General features: G+C 56.1%; 2 protein-coding genes across 10 annotated transcripts; one reads left to right on the top strand and one right to left on the bottom strand.

Moving 5' to 3' along the window:
* The first annotated feature begins 1,413 nt into the window (after window positions 1–1,413).
* Window positions 1,414–6,382, top strand: DLK2 (delta like non-canonical Notch ligand 2). Of its 6 annotated transcripts, none has more exons than XM_082345872.1 (6): window positions 1,414–1,498; window positions 2,208–2,526; window positions 2,802–2,865; window positions 3,872–4,002; window positions 4,463–4,607; window positions 5,460–6,382. In XM_082345872.1, exons 2-6 carry the CDS (start codon window positions 2,451–2,453, stop codon window positions 6,193–6,195), a joined length of 1,152 nt encoding a protein of 383 aa, XP_082201998.1. In that variant the 5' UTR covers window positions 1,414–1,498; window positions 2,208–2,450; the 3' UTR covers window positions 6,196–6,382. The 6 variants fall into 6 exon arrangements, with proteins under 6 accessions (XP_082201998.1, XP_082201997.1, XP_082201994.1 ...); XM_082345871.1 differs by lacking the exon at window positions 1,414–1,498 and adding an exon at window positions 1,598–1,865; XM_082345868.1 differs by lacking the exon at window positions 1,414–1,498 and adding an exon at window positions 1,598–1,954.
* ABCC10 (ATP binding cassette subfamily C member 10) lies at window positions 6,307–26,444 on the bottom strand. 4 transcript variants are annotated; one of them, XM_082345842.1, is made up of 22 exons: window positions 26,309–26,444; window positions 25,890–26,061; window positions 22,226–23,444; window positions 20,836–21,063; window positions 20,039–20,195; window positions 19,701–19,810; window positions 17,575–17,654; window positions 16,778–16,949; window positions 15,282–15,380; window positions 14,673–14,862; window positions 13,858–13,935; window positions 13,509–13,703; window positions 12,909–13,062; window positions 12,525–12,714; window positions 10,460–10,803; window positions 9,973–10,142; window positions 9,299–9,459; window positions 8,757–9,010; window positions 7,680–7,825; window positions 7,485–7,582; window positions 7,126–7,238; window positions 6,307–6,800 (listed from the first exon to the last, which is right to left on the bottom strand). In XM_082345842.1, the coding sequence occupies exons 2-22, from the start codon at window positions 26,048–26,050 to the stop codon at window positions 6,647–6,649; spliced, it is 4,473 nt and encodes a 1,490-aa protein (XP_082201968.1). In that variant the 5' UTR covers window positions 26,051–26,061; window positions 26,309–26,444; the 3' UTR covers window positions 6,307–6,646. The 4 variants fall into 4 exon arrangements, 3 of the variants coding, with proteins under 3 accessions (XP_082201968.1, XP_082201967.1, XP_082201969.1); XM_082345841.1 differs by having other exon boundaries at window positions 9,973–10,219; window positions 10,426–10,803; window positions 12,525–12,733; window positions 14,677–14,862; XM_082345843.1 differs by having other exon boundaries at window positions 25,890–26,427.

Below are 26,444 nucleotides of genomic sequence, written 5' to 3'. Positions count from 1 at the left end.
GACTTACAGTAATTTTGGACATGATAGGTTCTTTGCAATTTTTCAGTGAAAAAAAATTAAAATAAATGGTCAGAGCCGTGGCATTACTCAACTCAAATTTAGAAAGCTCTTGAGGAAAGAGGTGATCAGAGTTCCAGGGAAGGTGGCTAGGAAGATGGGGTGGGTGTGGCTGTTCTGTCCAATGGAGAATGCAAGAAAAATTAGTCCAGCGGCTCCGACCTGTAGGGGGCGGGTGTCTGTAGGAAGCTGCTCTGCACGGGCTAGGACTCCTCCTTCCCATGTTTGGAACTTAAAGATCGTGAAATCTTTTTTTAAAATTTTTTACATTTTTGGCTGCGTTGGGCCTTCGTCGCTCCGTGCGGGCTTTCTCTAGCTGCAGCGAGCGGGGGCTACTCTTCGTTGCAGTGCGCGGGCGTCTCATTGCGGTGGCTTCTCTTGTGGAACACGGGCTCTAGGCGCGCGGGCTTCAGTAGTTGTGGCACGCGGGCTCAGTAGTTGTGGCACGCGGGCTCAGTAGTTGTGGCTCGCAGGCTCTAGAGCGCAGGCTCAGTAGCTGTGGCGCACGGGCTTAGTTGCTCCACGGCATGCGGGATCTTCTCGGACCAGGGCTTGAACCCGTGTCCCCCTGCACCGCCAGGCGGATTCTCAACCACTGAGCCACCAGGGAAGTCCAACGTTGATGAAATCTTGATTTGAAGGACTAGAGATGGACAGTGGTGGTGCTGATCTCTGCCCTCTTGCCTTGCGCAAACAAGAAACGGTTTCCTGCCCTTGCCTCTGCCTCGAACAGATATCTCTGAGCCATTAGCCTGGAGGGATAGAGCTCCCTCACTCCCCCTACATAACTCTCTCAGTCTGAGCTCTGGGTTTGGGCAGTCGACGATTAGCCTGAGGTCAAGAATGGATGTTATCCGGGGTACACAGGTGGGAACTTGGGGGCACATTTACAAAATAGGGGGGGTTCCCAGTTCAGGGAAGCTTCCCAGTAGTGGTCACGAAAGTAGTGGGGTAGGAAAGACAGACGTGACGGAAGGAGGGATGGAGGGGGTGGGTGAGTGGGCCAGGCTAATACTTAGGCACGGATCGATCCTGGAAGGTTGTGGATGGCAATGAGGGGGGAAAGAAGCGGACGGGGCGGAGGAGGAGGGGAGCAGACAGATTAAGCAGGTGATGTAGGATTTACAAATGGAGGAGGCTGGTGACAGGAGGAGGGCCAGGAGCGGCAAGTATGCCCTGAATGTGCATGGGATATATATGAGAAGCGTGATGGGAAGCGGGCTGGTGAGAGCAGAGGTGGGGCGTGGGGTGAGCAGTGCGGGTCACGAACGCTGAGATGTGAGATGGAGGATAACGGCTGCGCACATTTGGCCGACCCTTTACAGTCTGCTCCCATTTAGACTCCCATAATTTCCTCCTCCCATCAGAGAGAGCGAGGTGCGGAGAGGTCGGGCGGCTGCGGAGGGTGGGGTCCCAGGAGAGCGCGAGGCCCAGAGGAAGGGTGAGCGCCGGGACGGGCGTGCGTGGTGCGTCGCCGGGGGTGGGCGCCGGGCGCCGGGCGCCGGGCGCGGGCGGGTGGGGGGCGGGCCGGCTGCGGCCCGGGAGGGGAGGGGGGAGGCGGGCTCCGCCGGCACACGCCGCACCTGGCAGGCGGCCTGAGCGCGTGCGAAGAGCCGCCGCCGCCGCCGCCGCCGCTCGGGGTCGCCTTGAGCCCCAGATTCCCCAGCGCTGGCTCGCATGGCAGCCGCCTGGGAGCCCGGCCCCGCGACCCGCTAGGGGCGGCCCAGCGCCCCGGCCCAGCCCCTCGTCTGAGTCCGTCGGATCCGGCCTCGCTCTGCGCCCCGGGGCGCGCCGCCTCCCAGCCCGAGGTGAGGAGCGCGAGGGCAGGGGCGCGCTGGGCTGGGGGCGCTCTGGGGTGCCCAGGCCCCGCGCCGCGGCCGAGCCGAGTGCCGCGGAGGTAGGAAGGGGATGCGGGAGCAAGTCCTGCGGGGAGACGGAGGTAGGAAGGGGATGCGGGAGCAAGTCCTGCGGGGAGTCGGAGGTGGGGGGCAGAGACTGCTCGCTGCCGGGAACCAGCCCCCGCGTCGCCCCCGTGCTCGAGGACGCCCCTCGGCGCTGTTCCCTGTCCCCCTCCGTCCGACTGCGTTCCCCGGCCCTTCCAGTGTCCTGACCTCGCTCTGCGCTGCCCATCCTTCACCTTCTTCCTACAGAGCCCGCTCCCGGTTCCTGTCTCCAATCCTCTCGTCTGCTCAGACCTTCCCAGCCCCCGCCCTCCGCTGCCTCCACCGATTTTTTCTGTCTGGACGCCCCTCTCCCCTCTCGGCTCGTATCACTCGGAACCGGAATCTGTGCCGCTATCTCCGCGTCCGGCCGCCTCCCAGCCTGTGCCGTCCCACAGGTGTCCGCACGTCCGGCGGTCCGTCTGTCCCTCCCTCCCGGGGCCGGCGCTGACCATGCCCAGCGGCTGCCGCTGCCTACATCTCGTGTGCCTGTTGTGCATCCTGGGGGCACCCGTAAAGCCTGCCCGAGGTGAGCGCTCCCCTGGGCTCAGGTCGCGGCCCTGTCCGGCTGTCCCTCGCTTGCACGTTGACCTCTGCCGGCCAGAGATGGCACTGCAGGCGCTCCGACCCGCGGGGTTGGCGACACCCAGGACACCCCTTTGGAATGGGATGAGTCTCTGTTCTTCCCTGTCCCAGAGCTGAGTCCACCCAATTACTGGGACCTTGCATCCTCTCCCTAGCCCCGCATCTCAGGCAGCTGAACGCTGACCCCAGGCTCACCCCTCTCACATCAATCTCTTGCAGCTGATGACTGCAGCTCCCACTGTGACCTGGCCCATGGCTGCTGTGCGCCTGATGGCTCCTGCAGGTACCTCTCCAAGCACGTGCTCCCAAACGCTGTGCTCCACATTTCCCAGGCCTCCACACCCACAACCAGCTCAAGCCCCAGAGCAGAATGTTTAGGGGCTTAAGACTCTACTGCTCTCTCCCCATCCCCTCGTGCACATGGCACACAGAGCCGAAGGCCAGCCCCTCACCCTGTGCTTACCCCTCCCCAGTTCCCCTTTGCCTTGCCTCTCCTTTGCTTCTTCTAGCTTATGGCTCCCCACTTCACTCTCCCAACCAGGTATTCTGCAACATTCCTCTTCAAGATACCAGGAGAAAGACCCGAAGCTTGAGGGAGTGTGGAGAGTGGGAGCCATAAGGAAAAGGAGATAAAGGAAACACATAAAGAGAATTGGTTTAGCCTGGAAAAGAAAGACTGTTGCAAGGGTTACTGGGGAGAAGCGCTTATGAGAGCCTTTTCTGATGAATTTGAGTAATTGACTCAGTGGGGTGGGGTTGGGCAAATTCTGCAGCAGGAGGAAAGCGTGTCTGGTCATAAGGAAATGAGCTGACAGGGCAAGGTCCTGGAGGGGCTGAGGGTGCTTGGGACTCTCCGAAGTAGAGCAGGCCTTTGCCCTGGAATCAGGGTAGGAAGATAGTCCTCATGACCTTTCAAGGTCACTCTTTTTTTAAAAATGTTTCTAAGCACCTCAGACATGCCAGGAGTGGTGCTGGGGGCACTTACAGACATCATCGTAATTTCCTCCTCAACACATCCCTGCCAGGTGTATCCCCAGTTTACAGATGAAAAAACTGAGGCTCAGAAAGGTTAGACAAAGTGCAGAACCAGGACTTGAATGCTAGTGTCTGATGGTCTGATACCATATATGTGTCCCGTGACCCTGCACAGCCCTGTATCAACCTGGGATAGGCCTGCTTTCCCTTGGGGGCTGTCATATTGGTCTGTTTCCTAGAAGCTCTGATCTTGCCTCCCGCATTTCTTCACATCCTTCTACCCAGAGCCCTGACCCTGTGCTTCTCCCCATCAGGTGTGACCCAGGCTGGGAGGGGCTGCACTGTGAGCGCTGTGTGAGGATGCCTGGCTGCCAGCATGGTACCTGCCACCAGCCCTGGCAGTGCATCTGTCACAGTGGCTGGGCAGGCAAGTTCTGTGACAAAGGTAGGGGAGTAGCGAGGGTAGCTGTTGTCTGGGGACCCCATGTGTCTTAGGAGAACATCCATCCTTATTTATTGAGCGCCTCTTGTGTCTGGCTCAAACCCGAAAATATATGGTAGCTTATAATTTTAGACTTTATACCTGTTGTCTGAACTGGTCCTAAACACAACCCCATGTGGTAGGCAAGACACCTACGGAAAACTGTACTCATATTACAGATGAGGAAACTGAGATCTACAGACACGATACAACTTGCCCAAAGGCACTTTGAGACAGACTAACAGGGCCAGGGCTGAGTGCCTCCCGACTCCAAACTCAAGTGTTGTTTTCCCCCACTACACTGTACCAGCCCAGGCTGGGATTGTAGTATGAGCCACACCCACAGAGCTTTGGGTGGGGCCTGGGCAGGTCTGGGTGCCAGACATGAGGGGCTAACTCCGAGCCCTCCTGGTCTCCTCTCCAGATGAGCACATCTGTACCACACAGTCCCCCTGCCGGAACGGAGGCCAGTGCGTATATGATGGGGGCGGCAAGTACCACTGTGTGTGCCCACCGGGCTTCCACGGGCGTGACTGTGAGCGCAAGGCCGGACCCTGTGAGCAGGCAGGGTGAGTGCTGGCTCCAGGTTAGATGAGGATCTGGTGATGGAGGAGAGAGGACTGTTGAGAGGATGGTGGGGCAGTGTTAGGGCTGACGGTCAGAAGTCCCACACGGGGGTACTCGAAGATAAAATCCAGTCTGTCAGAGTATCTGTAGGGTTTCTCAACTTTTTTGGTACCATGTGAACCATTTCTCCAACAACAAAAATCTACAGGGGCTGGAGGTGTAACACATCAGTGTGTGACTCCCCTGGGTGGGGAGGCTGAGGGCCTAGGACTCCCCTCATCCTCCCAGGAAGGGTGGCATGCAGCCCCTAAAGTTGTTCCACGCAGCAGCCTTATGCCTCGTGGTGAATGGGGAAATGGCCTACAGGTCTGGACTCTTCCTCATTTCCACCTTAAGCCCAAGAGCCTGCGTGGATAATAATTGTACACTTGCCTTGAGCCTTGCTTTGGGGCCAGGCCCTCTGCTACCTGCTTGACCCTGGATTATCTCATCTAACCCTTACCATTTGGGAAGCTGGGTACTGCTCTTATCCCATTTTTATTTTTTTAAAAACTTATTTATTTTAAAATTTCTTTATTTATTTGTTGGCCGTGCTGTGCAGCTTGTGGGATCTTAGTTCCTCAACCAGGGATCGAACACAGGCCCTTGGCAGTGAAAGCACAGAGTCCTAACCACCAGATCACCAGGGAATTCCTCTAATCCTATTTTTAAAATGAGGCATTTGAGGCTCACAGAAAAGTGGCTCAAGGTGACATAGCTAGAAGGGAGGTGGTAGTGGTGGCAGTGATCAGGATGTCGACCTGGGCTACCCTGCAGATGGCAGTCGGTAAAATGCCCTCTCCCACCCCACTCAGCTCCCCATGCCGGAATGGCGGGCAGTGCCAGGACGACCAGGGCTTTGCCCTCAACTTCACATGCCGCTGCTTGGCGGGCTTTGTGGGTGCCCGCTGCGAGGTGAACGTGGACGACTGTCTGATGCGGCCTTGTGCTAACGGCGCCACCTGCCTGGACGGCATCAACCGCTTCTCCTGCCTCTGCCCTGAGGGCTTTGCTGGGCGCTTCTGCACCATCAACCTGGATGACTGTGCCAGCCGCCCATGCCAGAGAGGGGCCCGCTGTCGGGACCGGGTCCACGACTTTGACTGTCTCTGCCCAAGTGGCTATGGTGGCAAGACTTGTGAGCTAGTCTTACCCGTCCCAGATCCCGCCACCATAGCGGACATCCCCCCAGGGCCCACCTCAGCTGTGGTGGTACCTGCCACGGGGCCTGTTCCCCACAGCGGAGGCGCTGGTCTGCTGCGCATCTCCGTGAAGGAGGTAGTGCGGAGGCAAGAGGCCAGACTGGGCGAGTCTAGCCTGGTGGCCGTGGTGCTGTTTGGGGCTGTCACTGCCGCTCTGGTCCTGTCCACGGTGTTGCTGACCCTGAGGGCCTGGCGCCGGGGTGTCTGCCCCCCTGGACCCTGTTGCTACCCTGCCCCACACTATGCCCCGGCGCGCCAGGACCAGGAGTGTCAGGTTAGCATGCTGTCGGCAGGGCTCCCCCTGCCGCCTGACTTGCCCCCTGAGCCTGGGAAGACCACAGCACTGTGATGGCGGTGGGGGCTTTCCTGCCCCCTCCTTCACCTCCTCTGCCACTCAGACTGGATTGGCCCTTTCTCGCCACCCCTCAGCTGGAGTACACAACACTGAGGGACCTCAGCCTCATGCCAGAAATATTATTTTTTTAATACACAGAGTGTAAGATGGGAATTTTATCAAATAAAACTATGGAAGTGCATGTGGGCTCCTTTGCCAGAAAAAATCCGCCTGGAGTCCCAGACGCAAGAGGGCCAGAGCAGAGGCCTGCTTCTGGGGAAGCCGCGGGACACTGCCCCCGAGAAGGAGTGGTTTGTAAAGAGGAACCCAGGGTACCCTTTTCCCCTCTGCGGAGGTGAGAGAGAGGTAGAGCCACAGAGGGGTGTAAACAAGCGGCAGGCCCCCCTGTGCCAGGCAGCAGTGGGTAGGACAGAGGGAGGCCCTGTGGGGCGGGGACGCGGGGCGCTCAGGGAGAAGAGCGGGCTCCCTGCTGGCTGCTCTGCAGCAGCTGCTGGAACAGTGAGTGGGGCTGGCCGCGCAGGACGGCGGGGGAGTCCAGCTCCGCCACCCTCCCGGCTTGCAGCACCAGCACCCGGTCCGAGTTCAGGATCGTGTTGAGCCTGCGTGGGAGAGGGTGGTCAGCGTGGGGATGGAGGACAACGCCCTAGAGAAAGCTGACCTGCTTTCCCTCCTCTTCTCCTCTGGACAGCACCAGCCTGCCCCACAGGCTTCAGCCCCTGGCTCTGTGCTAGGGGAGGGGCTGCAGGCTCCCTCACACAATGCGCTACAAAGGGCCTGGGTTGGTGCCTGGAGAACACGGAGCTGAGATTCATAGGGGTTGGAATCTCTAGAGCCCTGACCCCTGGGGTTCCTGAAAGGAAGGGCGGCTATGGGTCCATGACACCTTAGGCCCTGATTAGATTCTCACTCTGGATGCCTACACACCTGTGGGCGATGGTCAGCACTGTCTTGTTGGCAAAGCGTTTACAGATGGTCTGCTGGAGCAGCTGGTCTGTCTTCTGGTCCACGCTTGCTGTGGCCTCGTCGATACACAAGATCTGGACCATGTGGAGAGGATGAGGGGGGAGGAGGGAGAAGAAGGTCAGCCGTGGCTGCTACATAAGCCCCAGCCCCCACCTCCTGGTCTGGCGCAGGCCAGCCCACAGCTCCCCACCTCCAGCTCTAAAAGAAAAACTAACTAGGTCCCTTGAGACCTCTCCCCAGTCCACTTCCTCACCCCCCACCCCTCACATGTCCCCTGCCTTCTTCCTGGCCCTCTCGAATGTCCCTTCCTCTGGTCTTACCTTGGCATCTGTGAGGAGAGCCCTGGCCAGACACAGCAGCTGCCTCTGCCCCAGAGATAAGCTCCGGCCCCCCTCGCCCAGTTCACCATCCAGACCACCTGAAAAGCACAGCATCTTCACTCCTGGGTTCTGAGCCTCCCTCAGCCCCCTCCCTGCTCACTCCTGCCACCATGCAGGACAGGACCTAGAACTCACCCATAGATATGATCACCTCACTCAGGTGGCACTGCTCCAGGGCCTGCCACAGGGCCCTGTCCTCATACAGACCCCGGGGGTCCAGGTTTTCCCGAACAGTTCCACTGAACAAAAAGGGTTCCTGGGGGATGATAGCCAGCTGGGATCTGGGGGATGAGAAGGGGACAGGACATGGGGTCTTGGCTGGAGATGTGGCCACTTCTGCTCCCAGCACAGGTTTTAGCTATAGGTCCAGCCCTTCAGAAAAGCTTGGGGATAAGACCTGAACATCACCCCCATCCTGTTCCCCACTTGGTCAGCCATGTACCTAGAACTGTGCCAGTGCTATAAGGAATTCCAAAGAAACCAAAGGCCTAGACTCTGCCCTTAAAGAAATTACATCTCACTGAGGGGCAAAACAGAACAAGCATGAGCTAAACCGTATGGCACTGACTCCAATCACGGGACAGCAGTGGATGGCAAGGAATGACCAGAGGGGACCAAGGAATGACTGGGTAGGGGATGCTTCAAGGTTGGAAGTGGGCCTGAAATTGGGTCCTGAGGAGCCATGTGGTCAACCTATGGCCACCACAGGTTAGAAGAGAAGGCAGGAAGGCCAGGGCCAGGGCCTGGGATCAGTAATGGGCTTTAGGACAGAGCATCCCTACCTTTTTCCATGTCATGGAACTCAGAAAAAATGATACTAGGGGAACGTGGTTGGGAGGGGTGTTTAGCTCCAGATGAGACCCCTTGTGGCCAGAGGCAACTGGCCCAGGTCTCCAGCTGTCCCAAGCACCGCCTGCCAAGCCCGAGGTCACAGCACCTGGGAGGCTCTGACTCAGGAGGCAGTGACTGGTGGTCTAGAGTGGAAGGTGTATGCTGGGAAGCACAAGGTGAACCTGGGAAGGTGAAAACCTTAGGACCACAGCTATGAACCCTGACCTGAGCACTGGCAGCTCACTATCTTCGCCTGCTTGTCCCATCCTCCGTCTCACCTCCTGATCAACCCTGTCTGCCCTGAGTTTATATAAAGCCTTCCTAACTGGGCCTTCCTCTAAGTGCCAGTAGTCTGGTCCCATCTCCTCCCTCCCCCCAGACCTGAGCTCGGCCAGCTCCAGCTGGCTGGTGTCCACGCCGTCCAGCAGCACTCGCCCAGAACTGGGCTCTAGCAGCCGAAAGAGCACCAACAACAGGGAAGACTTGCCAGAGCCCGTGCGGCCCACGATGCCCAGCTTCTCTCCAGGCTGTACGCAGAAGGTCACCCCATCCAGGGCATTGGGCAGCCCTGGCCGGTACACCAACACCACATCCTGGAACTCCACGCTCCCCTGGCTCAGCCAGCCAATGCCCAGCTGGTGGGGTCCGTGGGTGGGAGAGGGAGGGAGATGGGTGAGATGGGGAGGAATGAAGAAAGTGGAAGGAAGGGAGAGGAATGAGGGATAGATGCTGTGAGAGTAGAGGTGGGGGAAACGAGGACTGATGGGGGGATGGACACAAAAATCAGGGAGATCACAGGGGACGGTACAGGAGCTGAGAAAAATGGTGAGGGGCACAAGGAAAGGAACTGGGGGAGAGACTGGGGCCATCAGAAGGATCCTTCAGGGTTCTAGCACCCAGGCTGGGGTGAGGGCGCAGGCTACCTGCGGCCGCTGGCCCTGGGGCTCCTGCGGCAGGTCACAGGAGTATTCCTCCAGCCGCTCGACGCTCACCAGCATGGCTTCTGTCTGTGTGAAGCTGCTCACCAAGCCGGAGAGCAGGCCCGTCAGGGATAGGGCGTAGGACAGTGACAGGCCCACGAGTCCTGGGGGAAGGGAACACTATTGCCAGGGGAGGCTTGGACGCTGGGATGTGTGTGGGGATGGCTGGGCAGAACGGGCGAACCCTGAGCTGTGGACCGTGGGCATTTAGAGGAAGCTGGCACTGAAGGAGGAAGATGCAGAAGCCATACCAGCCATACCACAGGAGGATGGCTGCAGCAGAGTGGAAAGGCTACGAGGGAGGATGGGTGGAAGGCAGGGGGGCTAGGGCTGGTTGCTAAGTGCTGAGGACGGGTGAGCAGGGAGGGGCGGAGATCAGAAGACTTGACTAGTCCCAGATCCACGACCACCAGGGTGAGTGACTCCTTGAGACTCAAGTTTCCTCAACTCTAAAATGCGGGTGATGAGAATTACAACACATCCTCACAGGGAACCCTGGTTGGGAGGTGAAAATGCTTGGGGCTGGAGGCGGCGGGGGGCAGTGCAGGGAGAGGTCTGGGGCAGGTGCTGGGAATAACACACTTCTGAAGTGAGAGTGAAGGGTCCCGGGGCGGCACCTGGGTTGGCGAGGCCCTGCTGGTGCTGCACCAGGGCGATGCCTGCGATGGCGCTGACCACTGCGGCCCCCATGAACTGTAGCCGAATGTCCAGCCACTGCATCGTGGCGCTGGCAGCAAACTGGCACCTCTGGTTTAGCTCCAGGAGTCTCTGATTCTCCTCCTCAAACCTGGGGGAGGCCACGCCACAGCTGCACCGACCCGTCCAGACTCCCTGCCCGTAGAACGCCTCCTCCTCGGAGCTGACCTGCACGCCCACAGGCCGCACCTCAGTGGTACGCAGGAGCCAATGTGCTCTCCTGTAGGGGTCTGCTCAGCGTCACTCTCCCCCTTTTCTGTTTCTTTCCTCTTCCCCCTATGCCCTCACCCACCCTTCCCTTCTCAGGAGACTGAGGCCCGCCCCCCTTCTTCTCAGGGGTCCCTCTTCCCCCCTCCCCCCAGCACCTCACCCACCTCGCACTGGTTGGAGGAGGCGGACCTCACACACCTGTGGGTGGTGCCGGTGGCCCGGAGCACAGGGAGGCCGGCCAAGGTGTCGGCCAGGTGGGTGTAGAGAGGAGACAGGGTGAGGCTGCCCAGGCGCCGCAGCTCCCTCGAGGAGGCCCTGTAGTGGCGCTGCACGCGATAGTGGATGAGGCTCAAAGGCGGCAGCAGCAGCAGCAGCCAGGGCAGGCCAGAGCCCAGCACAGCCAGAAGGCCCAGCAGGCCTGCCGCGTTGGCCAGGAGGATGTTGAGGATGAAGGGCAGGCTGTCATCCGCACAGGCCACGTCGGAGGAAAAGCGGTTGAGGACCCGGCCCGTGGGCGTGGAGTCGAAGAAAGTCACTGGCGCCTGGGAGAAGGGGTGTGGGTGGGCCAGGGCAGGGGCCAGCGGAGAAGCCGTGGAGGCAGCTCCCGGGGGAGGTGGGCTGGGGAGAAAGGCCCAAGGTAGAGAGTAGGAAAGGAGTAAAGTGTCCCCAGAGTTTGGGGGCACTGAGCGGGGGCTGGAGGAGCTCAGAGGAAGAATACCCCATGTGGGAAAGAGAGAGTCTCTCCCATCCCTCTGGCTAGTGGGGACCCTGAGAGGTCAGGCTGGCCACCCCTCTACTTCTGTGCTAGACATGCCTACCCCCCCTTTCAAGGGCAGGTAGCTAATCTCCTTCCAGAAGATGGAGTCTTCAGGCCATGAGTGAGATTTAGTTAGATGTTAGGAGGAACATCCTGATTGCCCGTGGCAGGACAGAGTGGTGAGGGCAGCGGTCAAAGTCCATACTATCCCATGGTCAAGCGCTCAGGCTCTGGAGTCAGACTGCTTCTTGGATTCCAGCCCTGCCACTTACCAGATGTGAGACCCCAGGTAAGGGGGCTTCATCTCCTCAAGGCCCCTGTCCCTCATCTCAAAAAGGGGGATAGTAGTAATGAAACTGCACCTCCCGGGGCTGACAGCAGGATTGAAGCCACGTAGACAGCAGTCAGGAGCTTAGCAGGGTCTGCCTGCCACGGAGCAGGTGCTTGGTAACTGCTAGCTATTTAGACTACTTACTACTGGGAGGTACGGTCTCAAAGACCCTTTCCCTTTCCCCGCCTTCCCTGTCCCCCAACTCTCTGCCTTTACTTGGGGATCAGTCCTATCTTAAGGCAGGACACTAGGTCAAAAGACTTGCTGAAGCATTTCCTAAAGCCAGCTTATGAGAAATTAATTCCTTCACAGCCTGAAGATGTGGGCAGACAGTGGGCAGCTGCTCCTGGAGAGGCAAGGGAAAGACCCACATGTCCTGGGTTCACGGCCACAGAACTAGCCTTGCCCAGGTTGCACACACTCTCAGAGCCTGTTTCCTCATCTGTAAAATGATGATAATAGTACCCATCTCACAGGGTTATAATGAGGCCCTAATAAGATAACAGACAAAAAAAGAGCTTCGTAATAATAACAACATCGTTAATAGTAATTGCTAATTGGGCACTTCGTATATGCCAGGCAGTATCCTAAGCACTTTCGATGTACTGATTAATCCTCATAATGACCTATGGGGCAAGCAACAGACTAGATATACACACAGCAACAGGGATGGGCCTTAGAAGAGCTCTAAATAAAAACTGTGAGAAAAGGAATGTCATTTATAAAACTATGTGCACACAAAACACAGGCATTTTGCAAAAAGCCAAACAGATACATATTAAACACACCTAGGATGGCTGCTTATCAAGGAAAGGAGAGGAAATGAAAACAGGGTTTGCAGATAAATAGGAATGGATCAATACATAAAATTAAAAAGGGATCTCACATGAACTAAGGGGTGATTAACTCAGTCCTCTGCGCCTCAAGTAAAAAACGGAAGTAAACCTGAGGAAGATTCTCTTCTCCCCACTTTATACATGAGAAAGCTATAGGCCTAAGTAATTGGGTTTGAACCCAGGCAGCTGCTCTGCTCTTGGCCTCTCCAGGTCTCAAGTGCTGCACGCATCTGTGAGGTGCTGTTTTCTCCTGAGGACCAGGAGGGGGGATGGGCCCCTGATGGAGCCCAGGTAGCGGGAAGGGCCCCCCATGCCACCCCCACCCTCCCATCCCCTCACCATGAGGACTCGACTCAGCAGGCGGCGGTGCAGGGTGGCAGCTGCTCGGAGGGTGCCCGCTGCAAAGAGCACTGCCCGGAGAAGGGTGCAGAGGGAGTTGACGCCAGCAATGGTCGCATACACGGTGAGGTAAAAACGGATGTCTGAGGAGCCATTGGGGGCAGCTTTGGGCAGTGGGAACACTGAGGTGCTGGGTGGTGGGGAGGGGGCTGTGGGTAACCAAAAGTGGGGCCACTCAGGGGTCCCTTCCCCACGCCCCCCCCCAACACCACTGCTCCCCACCCTCCAGGAGACACAGGCCCTGGAGCACCAGCCCCCCAACTCACTCCCTGCCTGGCAACCACTCTGAGAGCCCCAGGCCTGCTCCTGGCCCCAGCCACTCACTAGAGGCTTCCGGGGGAGAAGGAGAGCAACTGGGCAGACAGTGGCCCTGCGGAGCCCAGGCTGCTGGGAGCTGGCGCCTCCTGGGAGCTATTCTTGGCAGCCTCCAGCTGAGAGATCCAGTGGGAGAGCCACCAGTCAGCCGAGTTCCTGGTTGCTGGGTGGGGATGGGAAGGAGAAAGCTGCCAGACAGCTCATCTTCTTCTTTCTATTCAGACACCCCCTTCCTCTGCTCTCGACTCTGGTTTCTACCCTCCTTCACCCCCAGCCCTCCCCACCTTGTCCCCACCCCATGTCCTCCCCAGTGTGCACTTCCTTCCTGGGCCCATCACCCTTCAGCTCTGGGGAGAGCGTGATCTTGAATCTGCAGAACGGGAGACAGCCTTGGGGGCAGATCAGAAGATGGCTACGGAGCATCCCCGCTCCCCCCCCGCCCCCGGTCCCTGGGACCCTCAGAATTGGGGACATGTCCCTTGTCCCAGCTGTCGCCCACACATGGTGAGTGTCTGGGCTTTGTAATGATTAGTACAAGGTGATGGATGTGATGGGGACCTAGGCGACAGGGCTGTGGGTGGGATGAAGGCCTGCAGGGTTTACTCCTACCTTGCATGAGGAGCAGAGAGAAGAGGATGGCGAGGGCCAAGCCCCAGCCCATGGCCCTCCAGTATGCGCGGTACACGTGGAAGGCCACGGCGCCCTCCTTCTTGCTTTCTTCCTGCAGCAGGCGGCCAGACGTGCTCTCCTCCACCTCCAGCCCCTCCTTTGTTTTCTCTGGGTTCTGTACTGACTGGGCTGTGACTGTGAGAATCAGAGAGGTGGGCGGGAGGGATTAAGCTTGCAGGATGACAGTTGAAAACCTTAGTGTTTTCAGGGGCAGGCAAGCTTCCTAGAAACATCTCCCTTCAAGTGTGGTGGCGAAGAGCAGCCTCTTTCCTCTCACCCCGGGCCGTACCTGGGTCAGACTCTTGTCCATCCTCAGCCCAGGCTTTGGGGGCAGCTTGTACCAATGGCAGGATCTCAGAGGGGGGCCCTGGAAGGCAGCAGGAGAGATTAGGAGGGGGCTCTTCTGGGTATATTCTATGCCTTTCTAAACATGTGAGCCAATCCACCTCCCATGCTCTTTGGACCCCCTCCCTGACCTACCCTAGCAGGGCTGTGCCCTGGACCCACAGACCCTGAGCAGGACCATCAAGTCCATCCCTCTGTGTCTGGAGTCTGATCAGCACAGACAGAAAATGTTCACCCCTGGGAGGAGAGTCACGGCCACCTGTGAGAACCCTGTCCAGAGGCACCTCTCACTACCGCTGGGCTTTCTCCTCATGCTTCCTGGAACTCCTAACACGCTGGTGGAGCCTCATTTGCTCCTGTTTCTCTCCAGTGAATGTGCCAGTGGTCATGTCCCTCTGGATAATAATCCATCAGAGTTTCTGTTTATTTGTTTTTAAATAAAATGATTGTTCTAAACCTGACTGCTTTCCTTTCTCCGAGGACATCAAACTGTTCTCCGAGATCCTGGGCCTGTAAGTTCCCAAAGCTCCCAGTCACAAAGCCTGCGTCACAAAGCCACAGGCTCCTTTCCCTCCTGCTCTCTGTTCCTCACGCCAGTTTTGTGAAGGCAGAAGAGGGTCTCCCACTAGACAGAAGTATGACGGGGCCCGGATCACACACAGAGGGGGTGGCAGAGTCTGCACTTGACAATCCATCCGTCGGACCCGAGCAGATGGCTCCCTCACTCAGCCGGGCTCCCACCCTGGTGGCCCACATTACCAGCCTGGACGAGGCGCCCAGCCTCCATGAGCAGCACCACGTCAGCCCTCTCCAGGTACTCGGTGCGGTGGGTGCACAGCAGCCGCGTGGTGTGGCTCAGCACTCCCAGGATGCACCTGTGCAGCAGGTGGTTGGCCACGTCCGCATCCACGGCGGCCAGAGGGTCATCGAGGAGATAGAGCTCCTTTTCCTAGGGAGAGGTGGGGGCACCATGGGTACCAAGTCCTCTGGCCAGAACCCAGACCTCTCCTAGGACGTGATCTTGAGGCCGTCCGGGAATACGGTTGAGAGGAACTCTGGGGCTACCCCTACAGCAGTAAAGAAGGTGGTGAGACCACAGGGTGGACTTCCCTCCAGTCACGCAAGGCCAGTGCCCCAGGACCAGTGCTCAGCTTTGCTGGGTCCCAGTGCCTCAAGCCACAAAATGCTTTTTAAAGGGCCTTTAATTCTGCCTTCAATCTACAAAAGGGGGATGGGATGGCCAAGGGACCAACACCTTAGGAGCATGCAGAGGGGAGGGAAGAAACCGGATGCTGATGAAAATATCCCCACACTGCCCCCTCCCCAGCCAAGCTCCCGAGGCTCTGGACTCCCCCATCTTCAACTTACCTGGTAGACGGCACGAGCAAGGGCAATCCGGGCACGCTGTCCCCCGCTGAGGGTCACACCCTTCTCCCCCACCTCTGTCTGGTCCCCAGCAGGCAGGATCTGACAGGACAGGCCCCGCAGCATTGGTCAGCGAGCTCCCCAGTACTTTCCACCCCATTTCCTACCCCTCTGCAGGGAAAAGATGGCGGGGGTCAGAGAGCCAGGGAGCTTGAGGAGACTGGACTTGAATTTGGGGTATGTGAGCCAGAGGGGACAAACCACAACTCCAACAAAAACGAGCATTTGTTGAACACGTTTTTCTTTTCTTTTTTTTTTCTTGAGGAATTTTTAATAAGCTTTCCGTTTTTTGTTTTTTGTTTTTCTGGCTGCGCCACGCAGCATGCAGAATCTTAGTTCCCCGACCTGGGATCAAACCCGTGGCTCCTGCAGTGGAAGCGCGGAGTCTTAACAACTGGACTGCCAGGGAAGTCCCCTGTTGAACACTTTCTATGTGCTGAGCACATTACAGGCATCATCTCATCTGACCCCCACGGCAACCTTATGAAGTCGGTGTTATTTCATTTTCACAGATGAGACCAAAGCTCAGAGTAAGTACCCTGCCCAAGGTCATTCCACAGCTAGTAAAGGGCAGGACACGAATGTAGATTCTTAACCACTCCGTCACACTCACTACCCTGCCTTTTTAACAGGCAAGGATGAAGATGGCCAAATTCAAAGTGAAACTTTCCTAGGTTTTTAGAGAAGGAAGGTATCCCGAGCCTTGGAAGAGGTACCCTGTGGCCTTGGGAGAGGTCTCCTTAGCTAAGGGGTCCCCATACCAGAGGAAGCACCTGTGGTCGACCAGATGGTGGCTCCCCTGAGGGAAAAGCTTTGTGATTCATTTCTTTTCTTAGTACCCAGAACAGTTCCCTGTACCCAGGAGACATTTGGGAAATGCCTGATGTAGAAAGAAATGGTAAGTGGACATAAGATGCTCCATGGTTGGAGTCAAAGGTCCTCCTTTCCAGGGAAGTTCCACATCTACCTGGACAGGGTAGTGCTGATGACAGTCCTGCAGGGGATATGGGGGTTGGGGGGGAAAGTCACGGGAGAAAGCTGGACTCTCATTCCCCTTAAAGTTAGCATTCTGGATGTGGTGGGGGGGGCGCCTGATGGGCTTGCCAGACTTCTCTAGAATAACCTTGACTCTTCCAGTGGGAGGTGGGAGAAGGCCTCTTGAATCAGAACCATTAGCCAGACCGACAGAGAGCTAAGCCTCAGAGGAAACCCTCCCCTAGTCCCAGAGGCTGCAGGGTTCCCACGGCTGCTGTGTGGAACACCCAGTCTCCACCACCCACCCCCAGGCCCTGTGCAGAAGCTGGACACTCTGGGAGGACCAAAGCCTGATGGCCAGTCCTGGGTAAATGATGCCTGAGTACAAGCAACCCCTTCCCAGAGAAGCAAGTCTCTGACCTGCGGTGTTAGGGACGCGGGGAAGTGGGCGGCCAGGCACTCACGCTGAGGTCATCGTCGAGGGCACAGGCTTCCAGCACTTCCTTGTACAGCTGGGCATCAAACGTCTTCCCAAAGAGGATGTTGTCTCGGATGGTGGCAAACTGGATCCAGGGTTCCTGGGTGGCCAGGCCAAAGCCTTTGGACAGCCTCCACACTGCCACCCGCCCACGCTGCCTGCAGAGAGCCAGGCCAGCAGCATGGGAGGCTGGCTCCCCGCTGGTCCCCTTCCTGCTCAGCCCCTGCCTCTCAGAAGCCTCTCCAGATTGCTGTCTTTTACACGGGGTCCCGCTCCATGTCACATGGCTCTCTAGATTGGCAGCCACTGAGGTCGAGGGGTCCTAATGAGGCTGGAGGCTCACTCTGGACTGGGAAGGGAAGAAATTGCTCTTTGGCTGCAGCCAAGCAGCTGTTATATGTTGAGGTGCTCAGAAGAGAGTGTGGCCACCACCCTGCACTCATTCATTCTCACCATGAAATAAGGCCCTCCCTCACACCTCTGCTCCTCTCTGGATCCCTCCCGTGCACAAGCACACTTTCTGAAAGAGTAGCTGATGCCGGCTGTTTCCATTTATTTCTTCACTCACTATTACAGCACTTCTAACACTCTGTGGTGATGGTTTTGAGAACCCACTTTCACTTCCTTCCCCTTTACAGACTGAAAACTCTCCCAAGAAAGGGACCATGTCTTGCTCATCCTGGCATCCTGTGGCCTCTAAAGAGGTGTCCACCATGTAGCAGGGGCCAGGAAAGTGCTGACGAAGGGCAGTGCTGAAGACACGGGGCGCTGGAAGTTGCTTACCTGTGCAGCTCTCCCGCGATGGCAGCCAGCAGTGAGCTCTTCCCGCAGCCCACCTTCCCCACGATGCCCACCAGCATACCCTGCAAGGAAGCCACACAAATGTCAGGTCTCCCTCCTAAGGCCCTGGGATAGCAATCATCCCATGGAGGCTTCTCTCTAGGCCCCAGTTAGCCTGGAGGGAAAGAATTCTCCACCCCACAGGCTGAGCTGTGCCTCAGTGACAGATGCTGTGTGGCCCCAGGGGAGTAGGGTGTTTTACTCTCCGCTCAGAGAAGCATCAGTTTCACTGTGTGAAGGGTCTTTGGAGAGCAGCAGTGTGCCAGAGAGCATGGGAGGAAAACTGCCCGAGAACTTGCAAGGAAAGCTCTGAGGCAGGCGACCCAGGATGGGGTGAGGGGAAGGAAGGACTCCAGGCTTTGGGGCCTGGATGCTGGGCTGGCTAACTCCACCTGCAGCTAGATTTCTTTTTTTTTTTCTTTTTTTTAATAAATTTATTTATTTATTTTTGGCTGCGTTGGGTCTCCGTTGCTGTGCTTGCGCTTCCTCTAGTTGCGGTGAGGGGGGGCTACTCTTCGTTGTGCTGCGCGAGCTTCTCATTGCGGTGGCTTCTCTTGTTGCGGTGCATGGGCTCTAGGCGTGCGGGCTTCAGTAGTTGTGGCTTGCAGGCTCAGTAGTTGTGGCTCGCGGGCTGTAGAGAGCAGGTTCAGTAGTTGTGGCGCACGGGCTTAGTTGCTCCACGGCATGTGGGATCTTCCTGGACCAGGGCTTGAACCCGTGCCCCCTGCACTGGCAGGCAGATTCTTAGCCACTGCGCCACCTGGGAAGTCCCTGCAGCTAGATTTCTAATAGCTCAGGGCAAAAACAATGTTTTGCACAGGTACCCATTTCTGTGATTTGCAGTTTAAAATTCTCTGTGCTCCCTTCCTTGCTTAGTTGTAACATACATGCATGGAGCTATCTCATTGTACACAACGGAAAAAAACTCCTTCCATAGAAACAGGTGGGGCTCCTAGCAGCTCTGTCTGTGATGTCCCACACTGCCAGCCAGGGTTAGCCTATCTTCGAGTGGACACCAGACCAACCTGAGACCCTTCCTTGGGAAGCCTCCCTCTTTCTGGCTGTGGCCTGTAAGTGGAAGGGCTCTCTGCAGGCCTGTCTTCTGCTCAGTGGAGAGCAGGTTCACAGAGAGAGAAGAATGAGGCAGATACAGAAAGAGAAGCAGACGGAAGGAGCAGCTCGGCGAGTCGAGGCCTGGCTCTGGGCTGCTGCTGAGATCTGCCCACGTGCCTGCCTGTGAATTCCGCAATTCATCTCTATATCCTTCTTACAAATTCTTGTTGGCTTAAGCTAGCTCCAGTGGGTTTCTATGACTTATATCCAAAAAAGCCCCAACTGACACATTAGTAAAATTCCTTTCAAAAATTCCAGCCTTGTCTTGCCTGAACTAAGAGGAAAAACAAAACATTCAGCCCAAGCCAGAAACATGAGCCAAATGCGGCAGAGGCGGTTCAGGCTCCACTGGAGAACGCTGGGTTGAGCTGTGGGGCAAAGGGTTGGACGTGGGTCAGGGGAGAGTGAAAACTCAGGACTCGGTGAAGAGGAGCTGCCGTCCTGCCAGGAATGTTCTTTCAAGTGCTTCTTTGATGATGTATGCCAGGGTGTGAGTCACAGGGTGTGATTCCTTTTCACCAGGCTAAATAGAGGATTATCTATACCATTTGCAAAATCCTTCTGAGAAGGGGCTGCTGGGCCTCTCCCGGAGGTCCCTAGCCTGGGGAAGATGCTGGATAAATTCTGGGGTCTGTTCTGAACTTGACGGCCCCTGAGGGACACGGAGAGAAAAATGCAATTGTTGGACTGGACTGGGTAGATGTGAATGGTCTGGTGACCAGGGAGAGATGTGACTGCTCTGAAGCGGCTGTGTGTTAGAAAACTGACATTCAGAGATAAGGTATCATCTCCTCTCCAATGAGAACCTGCTCACCGAAACCTCTCTGGTCCTTCCCTCAGTAATTAGAGCCACGGGGCCATCTTGCTATGATTGGCTCTGTCCTTGTTTATCGGTCACTGAGCTTGCATGTCCCTCGTTAGTCTGGCGCTTCTACTAGGGCGTCTAACCAACCAACCTTCTTCACTTCGAGGTGACTGATGAAGGTCTCCTGGCTGGTTCCAACTGGGTCCCAGGAGAAGAGGGCTTCATGTAGCTCCAAGGCTGTAGATGGCTCTGTCGGAGGATCTGAACAAGGAAGAAGCCACTCAGCTGGGGCTTCTAATCCACAATCTACCTGCCCAGGGCTAATGCAGCCTCAGTCTTGGTCTGAGGATTCTCCCCCAGGAAATGGCCACCTGCCCCGCCTAAATTCTGCTGCCTCTGGCTCCTCTTGGCAGCATCTGTGTACAGCAACCAAGTGGCTACAGTTCCCTCCTCCCCTGTGCCAGGTTCTGCCCTCCAGCTTCCCATTACCTGGGCTGTAGTAGGCCTGGGGGCTGTGGTTGGGAAGGTCGAGGAAACGCTGGATCCGGTCCAGGGACACTTTGGCCTCCAGGAGGCCATTGATCACCCAAGGGAAGTTGTTGAGGGGAAGAATAAGCATGTGCACCAGTGCCAGGGCCGTGAACACCTAAGTGGGGTCGAAGGTGGGGGCAAGGGTTGGAGCATCACCTGAAGCTCGGGAATTATCTGAAGGCCTGCTCTATGGGTGGCCCTGCAGACAGGTCTGTGGAGGGGAAAACAGGGCAGCAGCAAAACTGAGGAGTTAGCTGGACAATCTTGGGTTAGAGGTGGCAGAGGTGGCCAGTCCAAGAATCCCAGAAATTCCAGATACTCCTCCAGGGATCCAGGTTGCTCCCTGATAAGCACAAACACCTAGCTCACTCTGAGACCTTCTCAGAACTTCCAAGTAGCAACATCACCTGGCTATACCCAGCACTGGATCCACCTTGCACTGGATCGTGACCTTTTCCTCCAAGGCCATCAGAATGAGGACAAGGGGACCTAACCCGAAGTAGGAGAGGAAGAGGAGAGGAAAAAAAGGAATTCCTTCGCAGAGGGAAGGGTTATATATCCGAGGCCCCAGATGAAGGGTCCCTTCAGAGAATTTCTCCTTGGTTGGGAAAGGATAAGGCAGCCAGGGACCCTCCATCCCTCCTTCCCAGCCAGCACTGAGGGCCCCGGTCCACCCCTCACTCCACTGCAGTCTCCGTGCTGCTGCTTCCCTCCCATGCATTCCTACAGCCGTCCCCTCCCCTCCTGGTCCTCACCTTGGTGGCAGTGAGCTGGTGCCCCATGAGGACGTAGGTGATGAAGATGACGATGGAGATGACGACTGGCAGGGCAGCCCACAGGTACACACAGGCTGCATCCAGGTACTTGATGACCCAGAGTCGCCCCAGCTCTCGAGCTCGGCAGGCCTCTACACGGGCCCCCAGCGCCTGCTCCCACCCGAAGAACTTGATGACACGAATGCCACTCAGCAGCTCTGTCACGAGCTAGGGGTGGGGACAAGAGAGCAGTACAAAGTGGAGACACTGCTCACGTGTGTCGTCCTCTGCTCAGTCTCCCCCAGGCTCCTGGCACAAGATGTCAAGTATTCTGAGCCCCCATATGCTCCAGCTGGGGGCAGGTTGGAGCTGGAATCCTCCCACCTTCCTAGATGAAGCGGTGGAAAGTAAAGGGGGGGTCGGGTGGTATGGGAACTATTCCTATAGGAGTATACAGGTGTAGGAAGGCACACCACAGCCCAGGGTCAGGCAGACGACAGGGCCAGGCAAGACAGGCAAGGGCCAGAGGAACTCCTTGTATCCTAACATTCAAACATCCCCAGCCTGCAAGCCAGGGAGGCACTGGGAGCCTTCCCAGGTGGCCCTGGAGACTAGTCAATAGCTGTCATGGGTAGGGAAAAAGGCCTCATGCCATAACCAGCTTTCAGAGACACCCCCCTCCCCATTAGCACTCGGAGCTATTCCAGTAAGAGGTTGACAACTACGCTATACGGACCCCTAAGCCCACCATCGCCTCTGTAAAGGTACCACAATCACTGCACAACCCAGAACTGACCCAGCCAGACCCTCACAACTAGAGTTGGCCCAGGCAGGAGAGAGACCTACTCCTTTCCCCACAGCCCACCCCTAAGAGGTAGCTGGGGTTCTCCTAGGCCTCTTCACATGCGGGTGTGGGATGCTCTGTGCCTGAGATGAGGAGGTGGGAGATTGGGTCCTGGCTCTAACACTAAAATCCCATTTGGCCCCAGACAGGTTACTTCCTACCTCCTAGGGTTGCTCTTAGGGCTGCATGAGCTAATACTATAATATTACTAACAGGCTACACTTACTTAGTGCTTACTTTGTGACTGGCACTTGCCAAGCAGTATCTCATACAATCCTCCAACTATGTTATGAGGCAAGCTATTATTATCCTCGTTTTACAGATGAGGAAGTGGAGTCCCAAAGAGGTTAAGTGACTTGTCTGAAGTGATTAAATTAGTAAGTGGTAGGGTTGGGATGTGAACCCATGTCTGTTTTTCTCCAGTCTGAGCTCTTAACCTCTAGATCACACTCACTCTCTCAGGCACAGTGCATGGGAGGACCTGGGGACCAGGATGCTGGGACCTGGGGACTCTGGATGACTGAGGGACCCCAAGCGGCCCCTCACCTTAACCCGCGCATCCTTGTGCTGTAGCATCTCCTGGTTGCTGGCCATGATTCGGGTGGCAATCACTTTGTTGACGGGAACCAGCAGCAGTGCCAGGATCAGACCACCCACGAAGGCCACATCCACCTGCTGGTGCAGCAGGTAGAGAGTAATGGCCAGCTGCAGGGGCAGGCCCCAGGCCTCATGGAAGCTCCCAGCAAAGTTGAGCAGCCGCTCAGAGTCGGTGCCTAGTAGGTTCAGGACCTCCCCAGAAGGAGGGCGTCTGGGCCCCAGCTGTAAAGCCTTTCGGTACAGGATGTTCAGCACAGCCCCCCGTGCCTGAAGTGTCACCTTCCGCACCTCATACCCATACTGATTCTGCAGCACGGCGCCCAGAACGGCCCCACCGGCCAGCCCCAGGGCATAGAGCAGGCCATTGCTTAGTGGCTCCTGCCCCTCCTCCAGGAAGCCCACCAGTAGGGACAGTAGCAAGGGTCCTGAGAATCCCAGCATGGTCCCCACCAGCTTCAGCAGTCCAAGTGCCAGGTAGCGCTGCCCCAAGGCCCCATACAGGGCCCTCCACATTCGGGCCCCCTCCTGCCATTGTGCCTGGAAGACACGGGCTAGGTAGGTTGGGTGCAGCCTGTCGGGGAGGCGGCAAGTGTCCTGGGGCTGCCGGAGCTCTCCACGGGCCCCACGGGCCAGCAATGGTGCCAGCCAGGCATAGGAAAAGCGTGACAGCCAGCTCTCCCCATCTTCAGCTACCTCGGGTTCCTGTCCCTCGGAGAGGAGGGGCTCCTGGGCCCAGGGTTCCTGTGGCCGCCCAGGGACTGCCCAGCCCAGTCCATAGGCCAAGAGTGCAGCCAGCTGCAGGATGAGAAGGCATAGGCGGGAGAGGGGCCCTGGGAGAAGTGGAGGCAGAAGTGTGCCTCGCTGGCAGTGCCATAGCAGGGTCAGCACTAGGGCTGGGGCTGGCAGGAAGGCAGTCAGAGTCAAGGCCAAGGGCCCCCGGGAGCGGCCATGAGGGGAATGAGCCAACACCCACAGGGCCAGGCTGTGGCTGATCCAGGCCACAGCTGACACGCCCCCGGCCAGCACCTCTAGCCCTATGGGCCCTGGGCCTGCCCCTGGTGGCAAAACGACTGGAAAGAGGTCTAGCAGTGGAAAAATGGAGAGCACGAAGGAGGCTGCAAGTCGGACCCGCCAGCCAGGACTGCAGCGTGGGATGTAACCTGGATTCCTGGGGACAAGGGGGAAAAGAGAAAAGGAGGCATATCGGGGCTGACTCAGGGCCCAGACATACCTCCAGTAACTCACTTACCTAGAGGGAATCAACTCCCTTTCCTGCCTGTATACCTTATTTCCATCCCATTTTACTCTGGAACTCAGGGCCTTTTCTCCCAGGAAATCTTCCTGGATTAACCTAACCCATTTTTCTAATCTACCTATACCATTTCTCGTCATTCTTTTGCCACAGAAATAAAAAATTCTGAGTTAAGGTTGTACGGAACATGAAGACCTTAATTACAAAAAAAACCCAAAAAACAAACAAAAAAACCCCCAAAAACCTAAATTTTCCTACAGATAACAACTAAGAGATGAGTTTTCATTTTTACAAAAGTATCTACATAAAATAACCCTTAAATTCATCCGAAGCACTATTAGATGGATAAAAATTTGACTTACATACAGCTTCTATACACTAACACTATAGCCTAAATTTTCTGAAGCCTCAGAATATTATACTCTCTGTTTCTCCAATGGTTGTAGAAGATGGTGTGGATCATTTTTGTGACTCCATTAGCTGAAGAAAAACCTCTTTTCAGTTTTGTTTGTATCATCTTGGCTTGCAAAAAACGTTTTTAATAAACAAAAGGGTTATCTGCCTGCATTAAAAATCAAGTACAGGGGAATTCCCTGGTGGCACAGTGGTTAAGAATCCGCCTGCCAATGCAGGGGACATGGGTTCGAGCCGTGGTCCGGGAAGATCCCACATGCCACAGAGCAACTAAGCCCATGCACCACAACTACTGAGCCTGTGTTCTAGAGCCCGCGAGCCACAACTACTGAAGCCCGCGTGCCTACAGCCTGTGCTCCGCAACAAGAGAAGCCACTGCAATGAGAAGCCCGCGCACCACAATGAAGAGTAGCCCCCGCTCGCTGCAATTAGAGAAAGCCCACGTGCAGCAATGAAGACCCAATGCAGCCAATAATTAATTAATTAATTTTTTAAAAAATCAAGTGCAGGAAAACACACCTGCAACAGTACATATCAGAACACCTTGAAGGTTCATATAAGAAGAGGTTCATATAAAAACATACAAATCTGTATTCCCTTTGTCGTTGGCAGGGCTGGGTTACTGAAAATTTTAATTGTAGGTTAAAATGTTTTGGGTTTCCTTTAAGAAATTCAGTGATCACAGTTATATGGAGGGGTTTATATTCAGATAAAAGTCAACCTTCAATAATTCTTTTTTCTAAGACGTGGGGGCAGAAGAACATTGTGAGCCCTTGGAGGCTGGTACACTGGCTCCAAGCTGGCCATTAACCAGTCTTATGAACTCAGGCAAGACTCTTTCCTTCTCTGCATCTCATTTTCCTCATCAGCACAGTGAGCAGTGAGGAGTCTGAACCCAAAGCCCTCTGAGGTCCTTTCCTGTCTGAGATTCTGGATCTCTCTAAACCTTTACAGCAACTTGCAAAAATCTGTTAAATGAAGTGAGATAACCACAATTTCTGTGGATTACATGTTGGTCTTTCTTGCCTTCTCCTTACACTGCGAGTTCCCAAAGGACTAGGCCAACTTTTAAAAGATACTCCTCTGAGCACAGATAATCCTTCTGAGTTAGTCAGTGTCACTCTGTGCTGACTGACTAACCCTCTCCAGACTTTTGTCTCTGCATAAGAGACAAATCAGGATTCCTCCCAGACCAAGCAATTCTGAAGCCTCTCCTACACAAGGAAGGGATTCATCATCCTCTAACTCATCTTAGGTAAGGACATAGTCTGCCCCTTAGACTAGGGACTCCCAAAGACAGACCAGACATTCCTCCTGCCTTATCAGTAGCCAGAGTGAGATTAACTTTAGCCATATCTAGACATACAGGAACTAAGTACAAAATCAAGGTGAGTTTAGCACCTACACCTTACAGCCCCAAATTCAGGAAGGATTAAGGTTCTGATTTTGCTCTTCTCTTCTACCGACTGCTTCCTCTCCAACGAGTACATACGCTTTTCTTAGCCTAGAAACACTGAGGTTTCCTAGATGGAAGTGGTGAGAAACTGGTCCAACATCTTCGGCACACGTTAACCTTTTTGGCTTAAAAACATTGCTCACCCACTTTTGCCTCCAATTCATGACAACTGTGTTTGCGCATCTGAAAATCTACAAAAGTGATGATTTCTACCATGCATCAGGCCTTTAAAAATGTGCCAGGCACTGCACTATATGCTTAAATGCATTATCTAATTTAAATCTCCCAACAATGTTACGAGGCTCAGGGAAGCCAGGTAACTTGCCCCCAGACAGCCACACTGCTGCAAAGCGGTTACGCCCACATTTTATTCTACTTTGCCCCCTACTCCATAGATCTCACTATTTCGGTTACACTTCGGCGGAGATGTGGGTTTCGAGTGAGGTCTGCAAGAACACAAGGACAGATGTCTTGCACCCGTCTCTACCCACCTCGGGTTGCCCCAGTGGCAGGCACTGAGCACAGCGAGGAGCGCGTGGGGCAGGGCGCTGAGCACCAGCTGGGTGAAGCAGTGGCCGGTGGTGTCCCCCTCCCACACAGGCAGCGGCTGCAACGCGCTGGTGCCGCACAACTGGGCCAGGAACCGCTCCATGGAGGCCTCACCTGAGGAGAAAGCAGAGGGTGGAGGGAGGGAAGGACCCTCCCAGAGAGAGAGGAATCCGCGTTCCCAAGTGCTAGGCGCAGGCAGGGAGCCGGCACCCGAGGGGGCGGGACGCTGACCAGGAAGCGGGGATGGAGCCAGAGTGACAGCGCGTCCCCTGCCGGACCTCCCCGCCTTCAACCCCGCCCACGAAGCGGGACCTTCCCTTGCTGCCGCTCCGAAACCACACACCGCCCGTTCTTGCGTTACCTCAGCGGTAGAAAGGGAGTTGATTTGGCTCCCAGGAGCAGGCGGCTTTCTGGACTGGTCACCTAGCCGGGCTCCGCTTTTCCCACTCCCTGCGTCCCCGCCCCCAGAGATCTGGAACCTCTCACCTGAAGAAGCT

The sequence above is a fragment of the Balaenoptera borealis genome (assembly GCF_965194805.1).
Source record: "Balaenoptera borealis genome assembly, chromosome: 12".
Taxonomy (NCBI): Eukaryota; Metazoa; Chordata; class Mammalia; order Artiodactyla; family Balaenopteridae; genus Balaenoptera; species Balaenoptera borealis.
This window is presented reverse-complemented; position numbering and strand designations above follow the sequence as displayed.

Bases quoted from the DNA above. Each gene is read 5' to 3' on its own strand.
- DLK2 (XM_082345872.1), top strand. From the start codon at position 2,451: ATGCCCAGCGGCTGCCGCTGCCTACATCTCGTGTGCCTGTTGTGCATC. The intron at 2,866-3,871 runs GTACCTCTCCAA...TCTCCCCATCAG, and splicing joins GCGCCTGATGGCTCCTGCAG to GTGTGACCCAGGCTGGGAGG. The intron at 4,608-5,459 runs GTGAGTGCTGGC...CACCCCACTCAG, and splicing joins GGACCCTGTGAGCAGGCAGG to CTCCCCATGCCGGAATGGCG.
- ABCC10 (XM_082345841.1), bottom strand. From the start codon at position 26,050: ATGGAGCGGTTCCTGGCCCAGTTGTGCGGCACCAGCGCGTTGCAGCCG. The intron at 12,734-12,908 runs GTGAGTGGCTGG...GGTTACCCACAG, and splicing joins TTCTCCCCCGGAAGCCTCTA to CCCCCTCCCCACCACCCAGC. The intron at 9,011-9,298 runs GTAGCCTGCGCC...GGACCCCACCAG, and splicing joins CCCAGGGCCAGCGGCCGCAG to CTGGGCATTGGCTGGCTGAG.